At 40.7% G+C, this 17481-nt stretch overlaps 1 protein-coding gene across 1 annotated transcript in view; it reads right to left on the reverse strand.

Moving 5' to 3' along the window:
- Positions 1-3775: 3775 nt before the first annotated feature.
- ENOX1 (ecto-NOX disulfide-thiol exchanger 1) overlaps positions 3776-17481 on the reverse strand; it is a 147283-nt gene continuing 133577 nt past the window's right edge. The window contains exons 12-14 of the mRNA XM_086611875.1: positions 10173-10275; positions 7109-7194; positions 3776-3907 (exon numbers count right to left, since the gene is read on the reverse strand). Coding sequence (XP_086468001.1) covers positions 3776-3907; positions 7109-7194; positions 10173-10275 — 321 coding nt within the window. The remainder of the gene's footprint in view (positions 3908-7108; positions 7195-10172; positions 10276-17481) is intronic.

Consider the following 17481-nt stretch of genomic DNA (forward strand, 5'->3'; position numbering starts at 1 on the left):
TGATGAAAGTCAACCCTGCCACTGCTCCAAGACAATTCAAAGCCGAGGATGAGCTAAAAAGTTCTCCTGGGAGGAGTTCAGGCTGACTGAGCTTACAATTCCTTGCAAAATACTCTCAGCATGTTTGGGCAGTTAGAAACCAAATCTTCTCCTGCTCCACTAGTCCCTATTTGAGAAGAGGGGACACTGCTAAAACTTTCTGCCATAATTTACAGTTGCAAGCCAGGCTATCGCAGTGTCTCACCTCTTGAGCTTGTGGTTAGCCTGATGATGTGGTGTCTCTTTGGCCTTTCCTTCCCTTGTTTTCTTTCCCGCTACCCTTGTGAGGATCCTGGAAACTGAAATGGCTTTGAGTCTTTTCTAAATGTGTATCCTTCTTCAAACTGAAGCAGCTGGAGAAACTTGCTTTAGGTCTTGCACTGCCTCATTTCACTAAGTACTGCTTGGTCACCTCAATATCTTCCTTTTTTCTGAGGGAGAGCACATGACTTCTGCTGCAGCTGATCAAGCCTGTGTTCAGTTGTCAGGATAAAGTGACATACAGAAAGGCTAGTCGTCTTTTCTACCATACTGATTTGTTCTTTTATCATAGTTAAGTGGCATCACCTCTTGTCATTTTCACAAGTTGCTTTGCTGCAATGCCCAACCGTGCTAAGAAGCGCACTGTCACCACAGCCATCCTCCAGGGGTTTACAGCCATCCTCCAGTGATGTACTTAACATAGAGTACATCTTTCAGGGCTATGATGGCATCAGATTGACTGATGCTACTGCTCAGAGAAGCTAACTAAAGGGTGCTTCACCAGAATTTAATGTTGGCTTGCAGAACACACTGTTTTCTCCATATATCAGTAACATGTCTGCAAGAGGTGGAATAGACTCTAGGCTATAGACTGTATTCTATTTTGGTTGGAAGGGACCATGTAGTCCAACTGCCTGACCAATTCAGGGCTGACCAAGTTAAAGCATATTATTAAGGGCATTGTCCAAATGCCTCTTAAACACTAACAGGCTTGGGGCATTGACCACCTCTGTAGGAAGCCTGTTCCAGTGTTTGACCACCTTCTCACTAAAGAAATGCTTCCTAACGTCCAGTCTATATGTCTTTCAAAGGTGACTTCATTGATATTCATACCATTATATCACTTCAGGACCCCCAGCTGGATCCCCCAAGAGCCATCATAAGGACATTTCAGCAGCTAAGTGATAGAGCTGAGCATTTCAATCCAGTTTCCTCCAAAGCCACTGAGCACAAATATTAAAGCCAGTTGTGGGGCCCAACCTGATCCTCATGAGGATTCCCCTGAGTTTCAAGGTCTCAGCTGATATGTTACAATATCGCAGGATGTCGCATGCTGTTTATACTTAAAGTTTAGATCTTCTGTGGTGGCATCTAAAGGCCAGTGAAAGAGATTCCCTTTTAGCTGGTACTACACAAAGACTAAAAAGTCACTCTCCTAAAGTACCTATGGTCTAGACAGACATAAAAAACCCAGGAAGGAAAAAGGAAGAGAAAACACACACAGAGTAAATATCGTGATTATGTAACAAGGTCCTGTCAGCTTTTTTGTGGCTATCTGGGATTGGAGCTGTTTTGTGGGAAAAGAGACAAGCTGAAGGGAAAAAAAGGGGGACACAAGAGAAAAGCAAAGACAGAATACAATGAGTAAGTATGGCATGAAGAAAGCTGAGGTGAAAGTTTTCTCACATCTCTTTTCCCCAGCCTAAGTGCCATCCATACACATTTATGTTACAGTACTTAAATAAGAGCTGTCAGACCTAACACATTTTTGCCTGAATTATTCATGAGTCTGTATGATCGAAAGAGAAAAAAGAGTTGTTATTTGGATTAAACTAGTTAATTTTCATTAACATAACTGGCATATAATTACTAGTTTCACCTGAGTAACCTACCTTAACACAGGTTCTGTAGCAACCATAATAGAGATGTATGTTCTTTAAAAAAAAAATTGTGTATGCTGGTTGAAAGCATAATTTTCTCTCATAATAGGCCTGCTAAGCCTCTTTCTTTTTCCCTTTTGTAAACAATTAACATTTCATTTAATATTTCTGTATTCCAGGTAGATGCCAGAAGAGAAATAGGTCCTAAAGCAGCCATCACTAAGAGCCATGTAGGAGAGTTCCTTCACCACTAATTGCATTTGACACTAATTGCTGTTTATTGAAGAACCTGAGTGAAACATCACTGTATCTGACATGTATCTGGATACTCCCTGATTCTGTCACAATTTGCCTATTTCCTGCTGTTGGTGCCCCACATAATAGGGCCAGCTTACTTGTGGCTGGCTCCTCTGCCTACATAGAGGTGTGACTTGGAGGGGGCTGCTGTTTCTTATCCAGAGCCATGCTTAATGCTGTACTGATGCAGTTCTTCAAAGCAGGGCTCTGGGAGGAGCAATTCCTTCCATAGTCTCCTGGCGTGGGTGATGCACACACTTCTTCAGCTTTCGCTGGCTCTTACAGGAGTGCTGGAGTACTGTGTGTTCGACAGTAAATCCTAAATGATAATTTATATCAATGTCCCTACTTAAGGGACCTCACCAAAAGTGAGTTATTCCTTTCCTTGGCTGACCAAACGCCAGAAGCGTTAGCTGGGAGTTAGAAGGAGTAACTAATTGGATGCCTCGCGACTACCCAACACAACACTGAAAATGAGAAATTCAAAGGTGTTCATTTTTAACCCAGCTGCTCACCTGAAAAAACAAATTAAAATGGTTCAGCTAAACAAAGGCCCATGCTGGTACTTCCTCTACCAATATTTTTAATTATCTTAACTGTAGATAATATTGCAAGCTGTTCTTTGATTCCTAATTAATTTAACCAAGTTATCTGCAATTAATAGTTTAGGTAGGAAAAAGGTAAGTGCCAGGAGACTCTTGCTGAATTGATAAAATTTCAAAAACATCACAAGAAAAACTTGTACAAACAATATGGTAGAAGTCATATTTATTGATAAAAATTAATATATCTGCTATAAAATTTGTAACAGTAATGCAACTGAATATTTATTTTGATGCATAAACCTGAATGTTACATACCAAATACAATACAGTAACACTGGTTTCCTCCTTATTTACATGTTTATGAAAATTGATATGCAATCCATGTTAAAAGAACTTGTAATGGAGAATAGTTACATTAGAAAAATAATATTCTTGATAAAGCATTCTTGAGGACTCCAATCACATTTTCAGGCCTCTTTCAATAAGGCAAAAATCCCTGGTACAGCATATAACTTAATTTACAAAATACAATAACTTCAGACACATCTTCAAGTTTTCTTTTGGTATGCTTTTCCTCACTGTAAAATTACTCAGTTTTCTTACTAAACAGAAAAAACTTTCAATAACGAAACTTAATGAGTTCTACTACATATTACACATACATCGCTATAGCTTAGCGACCATAACCGGGCAATCTTTCTCCTTTACTGTTTGCTCAATGAGCTTTTCTTAGATGTAGGACATGTAGTATTTTGAAATCGTTATGACTGTGGTATCTTTCTTCAGTTTTCATAGGAAACAGATCTGTCACATTTTGAATTTTTTTTTTTTAAATTTTATTTTATTTTAGGAACTGGTGCACAACTACATTTCCACTCACAAGAGAACATCACAAATGTAACTAAAATTAGGCTTGGATAACTTTGAAAACATACTACTATGTGCCCAAACCCAAATTTCTTACTTTAATACTTTATAACCCTGCCATGCTCTAGGAATTTTTCTTCTGCATAGCTTCATTACTAGTCACAGTCAGATAGTTTTAATTCCTTCAAAGGCACAAAACTTCCACCTCTTTTCCAATGTTGCTCCTACACCAGTGAATTCTTGTTTAAACATGCGTGGCAGTCTCATCAAAAGCATTTCTATCTCATTTGCAGAGATCTGAGAAAGAAATAAAGGCAAAATTAAAGTGAGAAAGCTGCCCTGTAGATTGGAAAAAGGAATATGAACAGAAATAAGAGGGGGGCTAATAAATCCAGGCCAGACGAAAACAATCAACCATTATCTTTTTTTTTTTTTTTTAACCTTAGCTTGACATGAATTTCCAGATTGCAAAGCAAATGCAGATTTCTTGCAGGAATAGATCTGGTTTTGTAAGTGGCATCCCACTGTAAAATAATAACTACTATGTCTGGGCCACTGCCACACTGTACTATGAAGTCCATCTAAGAACTACAGTTGCAGGTATACTTGTGAGGAGGAGGAAGCAAATGGGACCTTACTTTTCCTTCTCATCCCATGAGCTCTTGAATCGTCCTCCAGCTCCATCAGTTTTTCTCTTGCAAAAAAGCTAACACAGGGATTTTATTGTTAATCAACACACTTTTGTTACTTAAGACTGACTATCCGTGGAGCCGTCTTCTCCCAGTTTGGCCCAGTTCAGCAGCCCCAGATAACTAAGTAGTAAAGTTCCTGATTTGGCACTGCTCCAGATGTTTTTGACCTTAATGACTGGTCATCCTCCTAATGGGAAAGACGCTCTTAGTGCAGAAAAGGCTTTCACAAGGGCAATCTTCCTGGTATAATCAGTAAGGAAGTCAAGAAATGAACAAATATGGAAAATGAACCATTTTGTCTGACTCTCACTTCTTCTAAAGTGATGGTCATGGAAGGAACACTAAAGAAACCTATGGGTGCTGCCTGTTATCCACATGGTTTGATAGACTTCTCTGGCAATGATGATGTTTTTGCTTATTCATATTAGTAGGAACCTTCCATGGTGAAAAGTTTTCTTTTAAAAACATACAAACATAAAATATGCTAATTATACCTCATTCCACCCAAGGGAGGAGAGAAAAAATCTATCACCTCTTATTTTCCTGAAGAGGTTAGTGCAGCAGAAAGATTAAATGATTTGTTAAAGGTGGCACCGAAAATCAGAGTTGGAGGCAGTCTAAAGCCCCAAAGTAATCAGGTTCATCTTTTGCATACTCTCATGGCAGTAACGGATAGCTGGTTACCTTTGGGTAACGTATCTGAGCTCTACACTGAGCCTTCAGTCTATACAGGTTTGTTGACCTTATCATTCCTGTTCAGGTAAGGAATGACAGGCCAACTATGAAAAGTAATTGAAATTCATCTCTGGGATTGCATCTCTGTATTGTGCTATTAAAAAGTAATTTGTTGCTACAAGCAGTTGCTTCCAAAATAAACCAGTGAGGTCAAATTTTGCAAAAAAAATTATTATGCAGCAGGTAGGTCCAGTGGTAGCTGCAGGAGCTGGTACGTTGGCACTTGGAGAGATGGAGACAATGCTCATTCCATGAATGCTGTGTTTGCAAGTTAAGAGTTTGATCCTGGCAGCCTCACAGAAGCCAACACGTTACTCGTGAGCAGAAATTCCAGGACAGAGCTTACAGACATGTACAAGAAGAGACCACAGTGGTGAAGGGGGAGAAAGTTGCAGAGCTCAGTGGGCAGAAGCAATGAGCAGCAGGGCTGGAGCCCAAGGAGCCAGCATATTCAATGATTGCTGTTGATCACGCAAGAGACCCAGAGCTGGAGGGGTCAGCCAGGGGAAAAAGCTGTTGAAACTTAGCCAAATGCTGTGTGTTAAGGAAGGACTTGAAAGATGGCTGAGGAGATTGGGCAGACTGGGTGCTGCTGGAACTGGGGACAAGATGAAGGAAGGTGTACAAATGGCAGAGGCAGGGAATAGAGAAGCAGAAGAGGAATGGCTGCAGGTGTGAAGCTCTGGATGTATCAGGTCTTGATAAAATCAGACTTTTTTTATAAAATTGGATTTTTTTTAAAAATCGAAATTCACCAGTTTCTCATCTCTTTCTACCATCCTCATCCCTTTTCAATGTGAGTAGCAGTGGTCTGTAAAGTACTAGCAAATCTGAGCTGCCACGGCCTGAAAATGGTGCCTAAGAACTTCATGATTCTTACTCGCTCATCCACGCGACCTGTCTTATTTCCAGTGGGCTTCTAGCTCAGTATCTTCTCTGTTTGTAGCTATACACTTTTTCACAGAAGCAGAGGAAGGATCCTCCAAAGACATGAAGCAGCCCATCAAAGCAGTTGGAAGGTGATCTTGTCTATGGGTGGCATGGCTGAAGGGAGTATTCAGGAACAAAATATTGCCAGCATCCAAGGAGTCTAACAACCACCACACAAGAAGTGCCACTCACATTCCGAGTCCAGGTGCACATCATAGCTACATCCTGACTCCGTGTTGCAAGAAGATCTAGGCAAGCACCATCATCCCCATGTCCAGAGGAAGTATTGGCAGGTGCAGATCAGAGCTGTGGCTAATCCCAGGGTGACTCCTGCATCTGCTAAGTATCTCATGCAGTTGAGCATCCTGCAGAGCCGTTGTTCAGCACTTACAGTAGCATTCACCTAATCAAAGATGATTATTTCACTGCTGAGCTGCTCACCCTTGACTTGCTTAATATTCAGTGGAGAGGAATAGGCCCCTTTGGGGCTTTATTTAATCTCATTTTACACCATATATTTAAAAGTAAGTCAAAGAACCTCATCCTACAGGTTTGTATTGACTATGGACTGTACAAACTGATGCTTTAAAAACCACTTTGCGTACTGTAATGTGTTAGCCTCACGTTGGTGTTGGCCACAACTCTGAATTTAGCAATAGGGTCAGCCAATCCCTTTATGAGGCCCTCTCCGCTTCCAAGTGGAGACAAGGGCATCCTTCAATGATCCGTTTATGTGCTCATGAAAGTTCATTGTCAAAGTGACCCATGACTAACATCTTTTAGAAGAATAAGGAATCATCTCCTAAAACTCTGCACAGTTTGATGGCCACGGCTACACCTGCCTCTTGTTCTGCTTTCTTTCTCCTCACCTGTATTTCAGGATCATGTATCATAAAATCAGCTGCTAGTCTTTGCCATTTAAAGCTCTGCTCTTCTTTGCCACGAAGAATAGCTAAGCAGGGCGAGGCAAAGACCTCAACACAAGCACGTGCACTGTAATTTGCGAATGAATAAAGACTGCAAACCCCCAAGCCCCATATCCCATTATCTTCCTAATAGAAACGCACGAAGAGTTTAACCTGCAGTAAAGAATAATACAATATTTCTGTAGAGAAAACAGATTTTGATTAAATTTTTTTACCCTAGAGTCCAACTGCTGCATATAAGACCAAAGATATTCTATATTGGCTCCAAAAGGGTGGACGTGAAGAAATGTGGATATGATACCTGCATTAAAAACAAATGCACACAAAGTATTGAAATTACCTCAGACAATATATCATTAAAACAAGCAAAATAATCCCGAATAGTCTGTTCTTGCAGGTTTTTCAGTATGAATTATGATTCTTATTTTTCTTACACAACCCAATAAACATAACAAAATGGCACATTTTTAATACAGTCATAATAACATGGCAAACACAATAGCTCATCCTCAGGAATGACAGCAGTTAGCAAGTAAGTGACCAAGATAATATACTGATGAATAAAGGAATTTCTAAACAAAGACTTGCTGGAAGCATTTCAACTACCAATTTTATGCTTGATTTACCCATATAAAATTGTGGATATTGTAATGGTAAAATTATTGCTTTTTTCTCCTTCACTGGATGCTCTGTTGTGAAAACGTTTCATATAATTGTGTCAGAAACCTCACTCCCTCAAATTTTTCTAATAATTACACTGATGCTGGTTATGAAAAGCGTTTAATCCATATTACCCTTAACTGCTGCTGAAGAAAACACAAATCCTTTATGACATATTTACTAATTTACTTTCTGTTAAAAGAGAGCCAGGTCTGTCTATCTTCGTGGTTATTTACAGGGTCGTTGTAAAACGTATAGGAATAAAAGTGGCTTAGGAGGAGTCAGGATCTGAGTCTAGAGATCTTTTTCTGTAGTGAAAACCAAGTGACAGCATAATAATGACGACCAGAGAAGATGAGATTTGGGGTATCAGAATTGCTATTAAAAGCGCTATCCAATTGCTCTTCTTCTAAACAAACAGCGAAAATACAAAATGGCATGTGTGTTACTTACTGTTTGGGGAGAGTCGAACTGTAAGAATCAGAGCAAATATTTCCAACTCTGTTTGGATGGGTTTCTTAGCTGAACCACCCTAGGGGAAGTTCCTTATATTTAAAGCATAAACACCAGGATTAAAAATGCTTACAAATGACAAAAATGGGTCACTGTATCTTGTGTACTGCAGGCCGTACTGCTTTCTTGATGCTGAATGAATTAGGATAATCTTGGATTTCATTTTTCCCCAAATACTGGCCATGGTTGAAATGATAAATAAAATTTAACTCATTTTTAGACTGGCTTTGCAAAGAACACCTCTTTTCCTTCCTCATTTTTCCAACAGCATTTACAGACTTCTGATCCAGCAAAGGGAGGGGCAAGTATTTAATGTCATACTATGGCGAGTCCAAGCAGCAGTTGCCTTCTTGGGGCTGTGCGTGACCATAAGCACACACCACACACACAAGAGCTCTTGAAGCAACAGCCAAGACCATTACACTTGGATGGGTTGACTAGAAATCCGATTTGTATTCAAATCACATTTCACCAGTGGCATTGTGTTTGTTATGTGTGTTCATAAGGCTTTTCAATTCAGGATGTTCAAAGCTAGGTCTTGTAAATGGTAATGTAAATAAGAAGCAATTTGAAAATATTTTGTAGCTATTGACTGGAGTTCCATGATAACTTTTTAGTAATTTTTTTTCTTTTATGCCATTTTCCTCTAGTAAAATATTGAGTGTTGAAGAATATAGACAAACTTAGTGAACGGATGGAGGCAAGGCCCATTTTTCCCTTGTCGTAACTGAACACACCTCAGAGGAAGAGAGAACATGAAATCCATCTTGAGCAATCTTTTGCCTTTGAACTGTAACAACGAGCCAGCTGTGGGGGTATTATGACCAGTAATATCTGGACTGAGATTAAATTGTTTATCTGAGTGTGCCACTGAACAGCTGGTGGATGGGACCCACTTTGGGACACTGCCACCTCTTGTTACAGTCAAATAATGAGTGACCTAGAAAAAAAAGTTCATTATTCTGTTCTTAAAATCCCATCCTTGCTGCCCTTCTCACAGAAGTTGTCTTTGAACAGATCAAATACTGTCTATTGCAATTAAAAATTCCAAATTTTATTATAACAAGCAAAATTAAATCAATTCATACATTTCTGAGCATCCCACTGTTCCATATCTCACCAGTCACAGGAAGTTTGCACACTAAGCTCTTTAAACATTTAAATACATTCTTCACTTTTAAAAGACTTTTTCGTTCTCAACTGTCTGAATCCCTGCCCCAGCAATAAACCAGCAACTTTCCTGGTGCTTAACAGATGCAAATGAGTTGCATTTAAACAAATTAAGGTAGTTTTGGAACTATCTCCTACTGGGATACCACTGATTTTGTGAAAAGACCAAACCAAAGAAATGAAACCTGGTCTTTCAGGTCAGCGTTTCTGTGAATGGCAACCATGCCAAAGGGAGCACTTTGGACCCTGGGCCTTTAGGCTCCATGAAAAACTGCCCTACTGAATCCAAATGCAAAACACGCACGGATAAAATGGAGCATGTTCCCTCCAAGGGTATCATAGGTACAGCCAGCATTCCTATGTGGCTAAATGCTAGGTACCAGTTAGCTGGCCTTTAAAATAAAAGTTTATTTTAAAGATTTTATTCGAGGTAAAGGATATGACAGTCCTTGTGGTATTCTTTATAAATATTCATATGGCTAATTCCCTCATCTAATGTCAAAAGCATAAATCCGACTTGCTTAATGTATCCAATATACATATTTTTTGCTTGGTAGTTTGCTAATATTATTTCCATCCCCTTCTCCTTCACCGTTTTGTCTAATAATTAGATAACAAGTTACACAGTTCTAGCCTGCTAAATCTTGATGTAAGTAAAGTCTTTATACATTCAAGCTACAGGTCTAAGTGCGGATCTTGCAATTCTCTTCATATCTGAAATTCTTTCATTAAAATCTGCAGAACTTCTCAGAAAGAAAAAGTTCACTTGTATTTTGAGATTTCTCTTACTAAAAGCCATTATGAATACAGATGAAAACCAAAAAATATCTTCTTTTTTACTTTCATTAGCGCAAAGATGCGTGTAAACATATATGCAAAACAAGAACTTGTTAAAAGGCATTTTGTTCTCGAAAATTTTCTTTGGGGTTATCTTACCTATTAATAGTGCCTCTTTCTCTGATTTTAGACCCGGGCTTCGTTTCTCTGAATTTTTTTCTCTGTCTTGGTTGACCAATGCTACTGTCAATACATTGATTTCCTATAAAGTTAAAAAAAAAACCAACACAAAAGGTGGTCATGTAGATTTCATTTACTTCATTTAAACTTCTCTGCTTCCTTTCAACTCTATAAAAAAGATCATTACTTTAATTCACATCTACAGACAAGACAATTATAAATAATTGATTTATTTGCAGGATATTATGACACTTTTTGAAGTACTTTTATGCTGAGAGCTGCCAAGAAGAGAAATTTTGCTTGTGGAGTAAGTAATAACTTTGCTGCTAGTGCTTCTTCATTATAACAGCTTGAAAAATGTGCCATAAAGTGTGGGGATGGTCAGAAAACTCACATTTTCTAGCTATTTAAGCTGTAAACAAAGACCACCTCTAGGGAACATGGATGGAAACATTCAGCTACAGCTATAGGAGCAAATTTGACAGTCACTAGCAATGTTTCTAGCTTCGAAAGCACGATCATTTACCCTATTATACTCTTTGACTAGTGCCTGGCATGGTGTTGGCCCCCGTCTCAAACAATTCTCAGGCATGTTTTGGGGGGTCAGCATGTTTCAGGGACCATTCCTACCAGCTGGTTTGCATAAAGTTACCGTGTCTTGAGGACTGAAAGAGAGCCAGCCTTACAGGCAAACAGGTCAAGGCTCCTGCTTTGAGCTCTGCTTTCTGCAACCAGGTGGCCTGAACCATCGAAATCTCAGTCAAGCTATCACGTTAGATGCTCCATCAGAAGTAGCCGGGCAGTTGTGTGACACAAATTGCTCTTCTCCTGGGCATATGTGAAGTAAACAAATTATCTCTATTTCAGAGGCACGTAAGTGGCCTCAAAGTGCATTGCACAATATTGAAGCATATACATGTCCTGTTTCCATGGAGCAACAGATATGCAGTAACTCATTCCTTGGTGAGGCAGTGACTCACACTGCTGCATCTGCTCTGTGAAATGCTCAGCAGTTCCATGCAAAACCTCGGAGGCAGAGAGCATAGGGCTGGAGATCTGGTGGTGTGAGGTGGGATTGTGTAGGAATGGTGCTCTTGTTCTGGTTGGGGGAGCCAAGGCAAGCAGCTGGAGGCTGCATGGGACTGGACAGCCTTAAATACACACAAATTTGCACAGTTTGGTGTAATGATGTGGCCCATCTAGAACATACACTCAGAGCGGTGCCTTGCTCCAAAATTCTTGGCAAGTATTTTTGGCAATAAAAGAGAGACACTGGGCTTGGGTTGCTCCAGGGCATTTCTAAAGGTGTGAACAATCCATGCTAAAAAAAGGCAAAACCTCCAAAATATGTCAAATGTGACTCTCTGTAGATGACTAAGGACTTGACAATCTGTGAGACAGGTAAAAAGAGTAAGACACTTCCTCATTCTCAATTTAAAAAAAAACCCAAAACCCACAACAAAAACCCCTCAGTGATGTACTTTGTGCCCTTTATAGGCTGGCTCCAAGGAGCAGCTGCCTGATTCGCAGTGGCTGATGGCTCAGATGCATCATGGGTTCAAATGTTCCCTCAGAAGAGGAACAAGTTGCCGTGTGTCAGCTAAGAAACTGCATGTGCATTGGAGTGACGCACGTGCATATGCATATCCTTAGCCCCCGGCAACCAGGGGCTCTGACAGACCTTAGCTCACAGTGAAGGAGGAGTGAGATGCGTTGAGTTACTTGTGGTTTGCTGCAGTTGCTGCATGCCAACCAAGGCATGTCTCCTGGCCAGAGATCCAGGTATGTGTAGTTGTGTACAAGCTAGTCAGCTTTTGCTGCCTTTTTAGTCATGTATTTTAGTTATTTACTTTAGATTGTAAGAAATCGGGTCTTGGAGGTGCCTATTTTATGTTCCTCTTTGGCTGCAAAGGGAAACGTATAGCACAGATTCAGACACTACAGGTAGGAGGGAGCCTGCAGTTCAAGAATTGCAGTGATCCCCTCTTAAAATAATGGTGTGGCTGAGCGCTCCGGCAGCCACATCACCTTGACACTAACACTCCTGTAGTGTTGTAATGCACAGGGCACATTATAGCAGCAGGAGTATGCTCTAAGTTGTCCAGTACTGTTGATTCCCCTCTTGATAGAGCCAAAGGCTAATGCAAACACTCATCTACTGCTGGCCATGACATCCAAGAAGAGTGAAAGACAACCCAGGCAAGAAACAGAAATGAGAAGTGTTCGCACGAATTTCTCCATAAGGGCGGTAATGACAAGGGGGTTACAGATCAGAAGAACTGAGCTGGATGACAGATTTCATGATACTGCAGCAGAAGAGCAGAGCAGCATATGCCACCAGAGCTTGTATAGGTTAAGATGTAACTTTTGACTCCATCAGAGATAGAAAAGCAGTCTAAAAATAATGATTCCTGAGAGGGGAAGGAAAGAGCAGAGATGTGTATTTGATGTAACAGGCCCCAAACACAACACACTAGCAGTTTCAGATGGGATTAGAAGTTTTGTCAAGCAGTGATGCAGAGAAAGAAACTATATTCCCATTGGGAGCAACGAACAGATGGATTCTCATCTAAAGCCTAGATTTGAGCCTGTGCAGAACATTTTGTATGATTTATAGGACAGTGTAAGCGGATGCTAAAGGAAGTCACATCTAGACTTCCTTAACTGTGTGTTGGTACAGAGGATAAAAGAGTAAAACATTGGTAATGGGAGAGCCTGAGGAAACCATGAGTGGCAAAGACAGCTACTCAGAAAACAGCTGGCTTTAGAAGAAGGTTGCAGGTTCTTGGAGGTTTGAACAGGAGAGGTTTCTGCCATCCAAAACTACCCACCTCACAGAATACAATAAATTAGACAACTCTGATGCATTCAGCTGCCAAGATAAGCTTGCAAAGGCCATGAGAAAATCCAGGGTGTGCATGGTCACATAAAGGATTCAGTAACAATGCTGCTAGGAATTAATAGTGATTTAAGAGAAATGGGCAGAATTGTGTCTAAAAAATGAGTGTGAAATTCTCCTAGAAACTAGGCTAATTATAGTGTAGGTAAAAACCTGAAGTATCTGACTACACACTGCAGATACAAATCTGGTATCTACGAAGGATGTCTCTACAACAAGTCCTCATGCGGTTAATTTGCACATTTTTGCAGGCACTACTTATGCCGAAACACAGAAACAAGACTTTTAGTATTACAAAGGTGAATGAGGAATTGCTAAAACTAATTGGAAACAAACAGTTAGGTCACCTTTCTGACATGAGAAAAAGGTACTGATCACCAGATGCCTGAGGAAAATTATTTAATATATACTACATTACAGTATTTCCTTTCTTTCCTTGAGACCATCCTTTATTTGGCAAATTATATTTTCTGAGGCCCTAAGCAGTCTACTTCAGCAGGTTTCATTATAAAAGGAATTATTTTGCTACCATCTGTCAGTGACTGCATTAAAGGACAAGAACATAGCCGAGCATGTGCAAACCAGGACTTATTAGGAGCAAAATGACCTTGCAAGAGCTAAATACAGTATGTGGAAGGCTTAATCCAGGTTAAATCACACCTGGAGATCATTAGGAACCTGGCCTTATTCATTATTCACATATTATGTCAGGTTTTGGAGAACATGGAGACTCAATTTGACGATGACAGCTCCAGAGCTGCTCAGCACGAATGCAACCATTCTGTGTGATGCTTTCACCATTGCCAGCTTGGAGATTTTTCCTGCAAATGACACTTTCATCCATCAGCAGATGATGAAAAGATACGGATTTCCCTCATGGGCTTGACAAATCCTATGGTTCTGCAGGCACCCCTTGGGACCAGCATTTTGATTCAGGGCTCTCTGCTTTTGAACCAGGGAGTGAAAGACAGAGTCTTTCTGGAAAATTTTCAGGAGAAATTACTGGATAAAACAGAGGATGGCAAATAACAATTTTCTCACGCAGACTATCCATTTCCATAGGCAGACCTCTGACATCACCACTGATGGCTGTGGACAGTTGTACATGGCAGTTTTCGCGCATGGATGTATACCTTAGCCATGTCCTGGCTGTAAGGTGAGACAGAAGTTGGGTTTGTGTAATTCTATCATGTACCCTGGCTTCTTTTGGAAGCAAATGCAGAGGCATGGGTAAGTGGATTGCTCCAAAGGGTGCCTGGTTTCCACCATAGCCCACCACAGAGCAGCTGGGTCCCACACTGTAGACACAGCAAATTAGAGTGTGACTCCTGAGAGAGCTGCATTTGCCAGGGAAAGACACAGAAGTCCTGAAGAGTAGAAGAGATGTGGTGACTTTCTACAGAGGATAGTCACAGGTATTGTAAGAACAAAAGCACAGAAAAATCTGCGCTCCAGGGGGCTAGCAGATCAGAAAGCCCCAGATATTTAGACTGAATGATTTGGGTCTTTCAGTCCTTCATTGGTTTCTTTTTTCCCCCATATGGGAAAGTATGATATTAAATAAAAAGTTCTCAATCCAGACATCAATAATCCTCTACAGGCTAGTCTTTCATCTTGCACCAGTGCAAAAAAGGCAGGCAGAATATAAAATGTCTGCTCTCACCTGGGGCGTCCCTCTTTAGCAAAAATGTTCTCTTTAGCCTAAAAATATCTGTGATCCTGAAAACATATGCTAGCCAGCATCCCTGAAAATGGGAAGAGTGAGGACTTGCCATTCCTTATAAACACTGTCCAAGAGCTGAGTAGGGCTTGAACAGTAGCTGCCCTACCTGGAAACCACTCCTGCCAGAGTGCAGTCCCACATCACCTGTTGTTCAGGACTCTGCTTGAAAGGCAGAATATGGGATTTAATGAATGTGACATTGAAGACACCTGGCGTGTGATCAGGATGCAAATGAAAATATCCAAAGAGCTGAAATACTCCCTCCGCTATCTGGGTAATCCAAATATTTGATAATTACCTTTAAATCTAGGGGGAATGATGACTGCTTGCATGTTGTCTTCGAAGACCTCATTCCCTTTGTTGTAGTATACGGTATTCTGCAGAATTGTGTGATGAGGGGGTAGAAATAATGTGCCTTCTGAAAGACTTGGTAAAAAAAAATAATCCTACTAGACACTGGAAGAGTTTGCAGGATATGTTGGCGTTTGTACTATATGTACAAAGCCAATTGTCTGAGGCATTAAAACAGCAGTAGAAGAAGGAAAGATTAGACGTTGGACACAGCAGGCGTATGACAGAGGAACTGCTGAATGCTGTTAGATGTGAGGGATACACCACACTTTCTCATCAGCCAGGGATTTATGAGAGAAAAAGAGTAGGAGGAGAAAAAAATATATATCTGAAACATAAGCAAAAATCTTGCAGGCTATTAACAGCAGGCCAGAGAGATGCTGTGAGCTTGAAAAGAAAAGGTCATTTTATGATTTTAATAGAAGAAAGAACCATCAACATGTGATAGCAAATCTGCAGTCCTTAAGCTCTTGAAAGGCATACGTGTACCTGCTCTGAGTCCACAGAACTGTGCTTAGACTTCAGATGTGCTTGCCCAAACTGCTTATCGAAGGCCAGGCAGGTTTGACGAATCTATTGCAAACATGGCTAGAAACTGGCCTGCGATATGAAGACTGCACTTTTTAAATTTATTTTCATTTACCTGCAGATCCCTTAAAGGCTGGTATAGTTGTGTTTTGCTGGTCTTTCTTTAAATGTATTTCAGACCCACATGTGAAAATTTAATCTTGCTGTTTTAACCTGAATGAAGCCTAATTCAATTTCCAATCAAGTGAATGGAAGCCTTGCAATAGTTTCAATGCACATCAAGTCAGGCATCTTAAATTTATGGGGACATGCAAGGTTGAGGTACAGGACAACTTCTGACAGCTTAACATGGTTGTCAGTTGAGAATGGGCTACTGTCCTTGTCTGTGTTCTTCTTCATGGTGAATACAAAATTATTCGATCCAAGTTGAGCTAAACTACAATGAAAGAGCTTATTTAAATTTAACTTAAATCAAATTTCCTTGTAAATGTGGCAATGCTTGAGTACACTCCCAGACAGTGATTTGGACTCAGATGATTACAGAACTGCAAAATCACGCAGGTGACCTTGGGAGGACTCTAGTTCAACCTCCTGCTCAAAGCAGGATCAGCTGCGGGGTCAGAGCACGTGGATGTACAACAGGGAGTAGTAGTCCAATGGCTGGAAAAGCTTCAGCAGTTTCTCTACAGCTTCCCAGTTCTGCACCTTCATCAAACAAATGTGGGATGTGTCACCAACAGATGGGTGCCGCTGTCCCTGAAGAAGGGATTTTCTAACACCATCACTTGCTGCTTCCTCCTGATACCTGTGATTAAAGTCTTATCTCCACGAGCACAAAGAGGGACAGAGGCACCACCACAGATGGGGAAATCCTAATGACCTAATCAGAGAAAAGAGACTCCCCTGACTCAGCTCCTCTCAGTGCTGTTACAGGAGAGTGTGGCACCTATCAAGACCAGTCAATGGAAATGCTCTCTGAACCATCTCACAGACTAAGGGGGCACTACCTATAGGGGTATAGGACTTGTTATGGGATGTAGGTGTGGTGAAAGTTTATTAGATAATGATCGATAACTGCTTATGAAAGAGTCTTTGATGACATATTTAATTAGGAATTGTTTAACTTGGACAGTGAGCTCAAAGAGCTCAAGGACAGCTATAAATCGCATTTAATGAATCTGACAGGTGGTGCTTGTTCTGCGCCCCCTGAACAGGCAGGATGTGAGCAGGACCATCCGGACAATAAATATTGTGTGCAGCTGTGTCATGACAGTAACCCCACCGCACTCGGATGTCTGGCCAATGTCCCTGGCGTGTGTGGACCTTACGGATCATGAAATGTTGCACGCCTGCACTTGGCACAAATTTAAAAGCTTACATACACTAGTTATGTCAGCTGGTTTTGTTTTCACTGAGTATAAAGGTGGGCAAGCTCCAGGACTGGGCCAGAAGCCTCACCTACGGGTGGATGCACTGCGTAGGAACTTCCCGGTTACGGAGAGATTCCTGGCACTGGCTGCAATGGGGCTTCCCAGCCAAAGTGTGGGCCTGGGTGGTGTAAAGGTGGCAATTGGTGATGCATCCTTTTCTTAATCACTGTAACACTTTGCAGTAATGATTTGATGCATCGCTCATATTGCTCTTTGATCATATTGTGCATAATAACTAGTATCATTTCCTTTTATCATACTGCATGGTATTCCCCTTTATTATATTGTAGTGTAATAAACTACATTTATTTTTATATTTAATTTGGAGTCTATTTTTACTTTACTTGGTATCCAGCC

Source organism: Tauraco erythrolophus, chromosome 1 (genome assembly GCF_009769465.1).
Source record: "Tauraco erythrolophus isolate bTauEry1 chromosome 1, bTauEry1.pri, whole genome shotgun sequence".
In the NCBI taxonomy this organism is placed as follows: domain Eukaryota; kingdom Metazoa; phylum Chordata; class Aves; order Musophagiformes; family Musophagidae; genus Tauraco; species Tauraco erythrolophus.